Source organism: Pristiophorus japonicus, chromosome 5, assembly GCF_044704955.1.
Source record: "Pristiophorus japonicus isolate sPriJap1 chromosome 5, sPriJap1.hap1, whole genome shotgun sequence".
NCBI classification, from domain to species: Eukaryota; Metazoa; Chordata; class Chondrichthyes; family Pristiophoridae; genus Pristiophorus; species Pristiophorus japonicus.
The window spans coordinates 176,153,369-176,158,937 of record NC_091981.1 but is presented as its reverse complement, the minus strand read 5'-3'; the positions used below and the strand labels follow the sequence as shown (position 1 = coordinate 176,158,937).

General features: G+C 46.3%; 1 protein-coding gene across 1 annotated transcript in view; it reads left to right on the top strand.

The window, feature by feature from the left end:
- LOC139264519 (uncharacterized) overlaps positions 1 to 5,569 on the top strand; it is a 102,569-nt gene that overhangs the window by 71,436 nt on the left and 25,564 nt on the right. Inside the window, exons 12-13 of the mRNA XM_070881108.1 lie at positions 988 to 1,123; positions 1,537 to 1,597. Coding sequence (XP_070737209.1) covers positions 988 to 1,123; positions 1,537 to 1,597 — 197 coding nt within the window. The remainder of the gene's footprint in view (positions 1 to 987; positions 1,124 to 1,536; positions 1,598 to 5,569) is intronic.

Below are 5,569 nucleotides of genomic sequence, written 5' to 3'. Positions count from 1 at the left end.
CGGAAATACCTCGAATCCGGAACGGCCTCAGTCCCAAGGTTTACGGATTTCGGACGTCACACCTGTATAAGATGGTCACTAATAAATATAATAGGGAATTCAGGAGAAGGTTCTTTACCTAAAGAGTGGTAAGAATATGGAATGTGCTGCCTCCAGCAGTAGCTGAAGAAAATAGCATAGATGCATTAATGGGGAAACTAGATAAGCACGTGAGGGAGTAAGTAATAGAAGGGCATGCTGATGGGATTCGATGAAGATGGATGGAGGAGGCTCATGTGGAGCATACACGCCAGACTAAACCAGTTGGGCCGAATGGCCTGTTTCAGTGCTGCAACTCGATGTAACTTGAGTACAGGTTGAACCTCGCTTATCCAGAACTCCCTTATCCCAAACCACCCCTCGTCCAGAACCATTCCCGGCGCAGAACTCCAACATGAACAAATTGAAGTCCTTCCTCGCTGCCGACTCCCGCAATTGCTGGCCTGACCGCACGATCCACTCCCCCTCAATGATCTCTCTGCCGCACCCCAAGCCAGCCACCCCGATATCCCCTTGCTCAGTGCCTATACCATCCAATTTAACGTGACCGGAAAAATCCTTTATCTAGAACAGGCCAGGTCCCGAGGGTTCTGGATAAGGGAGGTTCAACCTGTACAAGATTTCATCTTCATCTCTAAGTGGTTGCACCTATTTTGACTATCTTTTTATTTGCGTTCTTCTTAAAAAAAAATTAAAATATACCTTGCTTATTCCTCTCATAACAGTCTGGCCATTGCAAAATTGAAAATCTATTCAGTTTACCCAGGACCACCTTAATCTCATTGCAAAAAGCATCTCAAAGGTTCACTTTTATAGGTCATTGAGCATGTTGTCAATTTTCTCTTGTTTTCTTGCCCTCTTCTCCCACTTCCATGTACAGAAACACTTTATTTTCCATATTATCCATAAATAGAGTTCCTCATATAATATATATATTGCTTTCTGAAGATTACAGATCAGCTGGAGATGTTATGCAAGATGACTGGAGGAAAAATATAAAATCTGAAGACACCCTAAATATGGATTGGAGCAGAGACAACATACGAGACTCTGGAGATGAATACAGGAGAGGAGAACTGACGAGGTATTCAAAATTTGGGGGTAATATTACTTACTGTAGAATATGAAATTTCTATTGAGGGCAACATTGCTATAATTAAATACTGTAGCCAATATTTGGTTATTGGCTGACAGCAACCTGGGTCCTACTCTGGAATTGCCTCCCTAAACCCTTCTGCCTTGTCGACTCTTCTTTCAGAAACATACTTAAAATTCCATCTCTTTAACCGAGCTTTGGGTGACTCTCTTAATTTCACCCTTCCTGCTTGGACGTCTGTTCCGTATTCCTAGCTGTGACGCATCTTGGGATGTTCTTCGTATTAAAGATGCTTTATAAATATCTATTTAGTTCATTCAAATTGAGAGCAGATCATCTTTTCCAGTAAGTTTTCTTAACTTTGGAGTTCCAATGAATTTAATTTATTTTTCCTTGCCTAGGAGCTATCAGAATGATTATATCAAAGGATCTGATGTTGATGATCGTTGGATGCAGAGCGAGGTAAGCTGCCGTATGTTGTTCCTGAGTGCGGTTCATATTAGTGCCAGCACAAAGCAGTTAATTGTTGTGGAAACTGTTGAACTTGTCTTTTAAAGATTAAAGCATCTGTACTGAGCATGTGCATAAATTTTTCCATGGCGTCGATTGGCACCTATTATATTTAGGAGTATTTCCAGAAAGAAATGGGACTCTCATTTGCATCATATTTTGTCCCCGAGGTGGCAGACATTATACGCATGACACCCACTAAATTTGGAAATGTTCGTAGTGGGCCTGCTAAAATGGTATTCTGAATGAACATTCTAATTTCTGAATTAGTTAAGATTTGGGATCCATTCCACTGCTAACATTACAAAATACATATGAACATATGAAAAGACGGACAGAAAAAAATCACCCGTTTCATTCCTTCCCACCAGCAGCCATGTAATCTCCTGGGAGAGGCAAAAAAAACCTAGATTAAAGAAGAAACCCTCAGCTAATTCAGGGAAAAAGAAAAGCCATGAATTTTTTTCTCCAACCCCCTCCTGTAACCCCCTCCTCCCACCCCCACCCCGGCCAAAGCGATCAAAACAATTTCAGGAGATCAGTGACCATGAGCATACATACCAACATCCCACCTACCTTTTATACACAGTGAGATTAGCCACAACAAGAAACTTATCCAGCTCCTTTTTGAATTGTTGCAGCAAATAACGCAGTCGTCACATGAGTTGCTAACTTAATCCAAGTGTTCATAACCCTCTGCCATCTAACCTAGTTCAATGCTAGTATGGGCTCAAGTTTCGACCTGAGATGCTCCTATTTTTTTGGAGCAACTAGTTTAGAATGGAGCATCTTAGAAATTGCAATTCTCGGCATTTAGTTTGCTCCAGTTCTAGTAAGTTAGAATAGTTTCATTTTAGAACATTTTTTTTTTCAAAAGGGGGCATGCCTAGCCACTTATGCCTGTTTTGCAAGTTTAGGCAGCGAAAACTTACTCCAAACTAACTTAGAATGGAGTAAGTGTAGATTTTTGTATGCTCAGAAAAACCTTGCCTACACTTATAAATCAGGCGTAGGAAACGAGAGATGGGGAGGGGAAAGGGGGGTTTTACAAACATTAAACAATTCAGATTTACAAATAAAGAGCCATCATCAATAATAAATGATCAATAAATCAAAAAAAACATTTTTTTTAATCAATCAGTAAATAAAAAATTAAGTTTCTACTCACCTACTGCAGCATCGGGAGCCCTCTAATAGCGTGCTGGGACGGGGTCTCCCCAGTGTCTGTCTGTCTGTCTCTCTCTCTCTCTCTCTCTGACTCTGCCAGTGTCTCTCTGCCTTTGTCAGTGTCTCTCTCTCTCTCTCTCTCTCTGCCTCTATCAGTCTCTCTCTCTCTCTCTCTGCCTCTGTCAATGTGTCTCTGCCTCTGTCAGTCTCTCTCTCTCTCTCTCTCTCTCTCTCTGCCTCTTACTGTCTCTCTCTCTCTCTCTCTCTTTCTGTGCCTCTGTCAGTGTCTCTCTCTCTCTCTCTGCCTCAGTGTCTCTCTCTCTCTGCCTCTTACTGTCTCTCTCTCTGCCTCTGTCAGTGTGTCTCTCTGCCTCTGTCAGTTTCTCTCTCTCAGTCTCTCTCTCTGCCTCTGTCAGTCTCTCTCTCTCTCTCTCTCTCTCTCTCTCGCTCTCTGTCAGTGTCTCTCTCTCTCTCCCTCTGGCTCTGTCAGTGTGTCTCTCTCTGCCACCGTCTCTCTTTCTGTATCTCTCTCTCTGCCTCTGTCAATGTCTGTCTCTCTCTCTCTCTCTCTCTGCCTCTGTCAGTGTGTGTGTGTCTCTCTCTCTATCTCTGCCTCTGTCAATGTCTGTCTCTCTCTCTCTCTCTGCCTCTGTCAGTCTCTCTCTCTCTCTGCCTCTGTCAGTCTCTCTCTCTCTGCCTCTTACTGTCTCTCTCTCTCTGCCTCTGTCAGTCTCTCTCTCTCTGCCTCTCAGTCTCTCTCTCTCTCTCTCTGCCTCTGTCAGTCTCTCTCTCTTTGCCTCTGTCAGTGTGTGTGTGTCTCTCTCTCTCTCTCTCTCTCTCTGCCAGTGTGTGTGTCTCTGCCTCTGTCAGTGTCTCTCTCTCTGTCTCTGTCAGTCTCTCTCTCCCTCTCTCTCTCGCTGCCTCTGTCAGTGTGTGTGTGTCTCTCTCTCTCTGCCTGACAGTCTCTCTCTCTCTCTCTCTCTGCCTCTGTCAGTCTCTCTCTCTCTCTATCTCTCTCTGTCAATGTCTGTCTCTCTCTCTCTCTCTGCCTCTGTCAGTCTCTCTCTCTCTCTCTCTCTCTCTCTCTCTCTGCCTCTGTCAATGTGTGTCTCTCTCTCTGCCTCTGTCAGTGTGTCTCTGCCTCTGTCAGTCTCTCTCTCTGCCTCTGTCAGTCTCCCTCCCTCTCTCTCTCTGCCTCTGTCAGTGTGTGTGTGTCTCTCTCTCTCTCTCTGCCTCTGTCAGTCTCTCTCCCTCTCTCTCTCTGCCTCTGTCAGTGTGTGTGTGTCTCTCTCTCTGCCTCTGTCAGTGTGTGTGTCTCTCTTTTTCTCTCTCTCTCTGCCTCTGTCAGTCTCTCTCTCTCTCTCTCTCTCTCTGCCTCTGTCAGTGTCTCTCTCTCTCTCTCTGCCTCTGTCAGTGTCTCTCTCTCTCTCTGCCTCTGTCAGTGTCTGTCTCTCTCTCTCCCTCTGGCTCTGTCAGTGTGTCTCTCTCTGCCACCGTCTCTCTTTATCTCTCTCTCTGCCTCTGTCAGTCTCCCTCTCTCTCTCTGCCTCTGTCAGTATCTCTATCTCTCTGTCAATGTCTGTCTCTCTCTCTCTGCCTCTGTCAGTCTCTCTCTCTCTCTCTCTCTCTCTCTCTGCCTCTGTCAGTGTGTGTCTCTCTCTCTGCCTCTGTCAGTCTCTCTCTCTCTCTCTCTCTCTCTCTCTCTCTGCCTCTTACTGTCTCTCTCTCCCTCTCTCTCTCTCTGCCTCTGTCAGTGTGTCTCTCTGCCTCTCTCTCTGCCTCTGTCAGTTTCTCTCTCTCTGCCTCTCAGTCTCTCTCTCTGCCTCTGTCTCTCTCTCTCTCTCTGCCTCTGTCAGTGTCTCTCTCTCTCTCTCTCTCCCTCTGGCTCTGTCAGTGTGTCTCTCTGCCACCGTCTCTCTTTATCTCTCTCTCTGCCTCTGTCAGTCTCCCTCTCTCTCTCTGCCTCTGTCAGTCTCTCTCTCCCTCTCTCCCTCTCTCTCTCTGCCTCTGCCAGTGTGTGTGTGTGTGTCTCTCTCTCTCTGCCTCTGTCAGTGTGTGTGTCTCTCTTTCTCTCTCTCTGCCTCTGTCAGTCTCTCTCTCTCTCTCTCTGCCTCTGTCAGTATCTCTCTCTCTCTCTATCTATCTCTCTGTCAATGTCTGTCTCTCTCTCTCTCTCTCTGCCTCTGTCAGTGTCTCTCTCTCTGCCTCTTACTGTCCCTCTCTCTCTGCCTCTGTCAGTCTCTCTCTCTGCCTCTGTCTCTCTCTGCCTCTGTCAGTGTCTCTCTCTCTCTCTCTCTCTGCCTCTTACTGTCTCTTTCTCTCTCTCTCTCTGCCTCTGTCAGTCTCTCTCTCTCTCTCTCTCTCTGCCTCTGTCAGTCTCTCTCTCTCTGCCTCTAGTCAGTGTGTGTGTCTCTCTCTCTCTCTGCCTCTGTCAGTGTCTCTCTCTCTCTCAATCTCTGCCTCAGTGTGTCTCTCTCTCTCTCTCTCTCTGCCTCTGTCAGTGTGTGTGTGTGTCTCTCTCTCTCTCTGCCTCTGTCAGTCTCTTTCTCTGCCTCTGTCAGTGTCTCTCTCTCTCTCTGCCTCTTACTGTCTCTTTTTCTCTCTCTCTCTCTCTGCCTCTGTCAGTCTCTCTCTCTCTGCCTCTCAGTCTCTCTCTCTCTCTCTGCCTCTGTGTGTGTCTCTCTCTCTCTGCCTCTGTCAGTGTTTGTGTGTGTCTCTCTCTCTCTCTCTCTCTCTCTCTCTCTCTGCCTCTGTCAG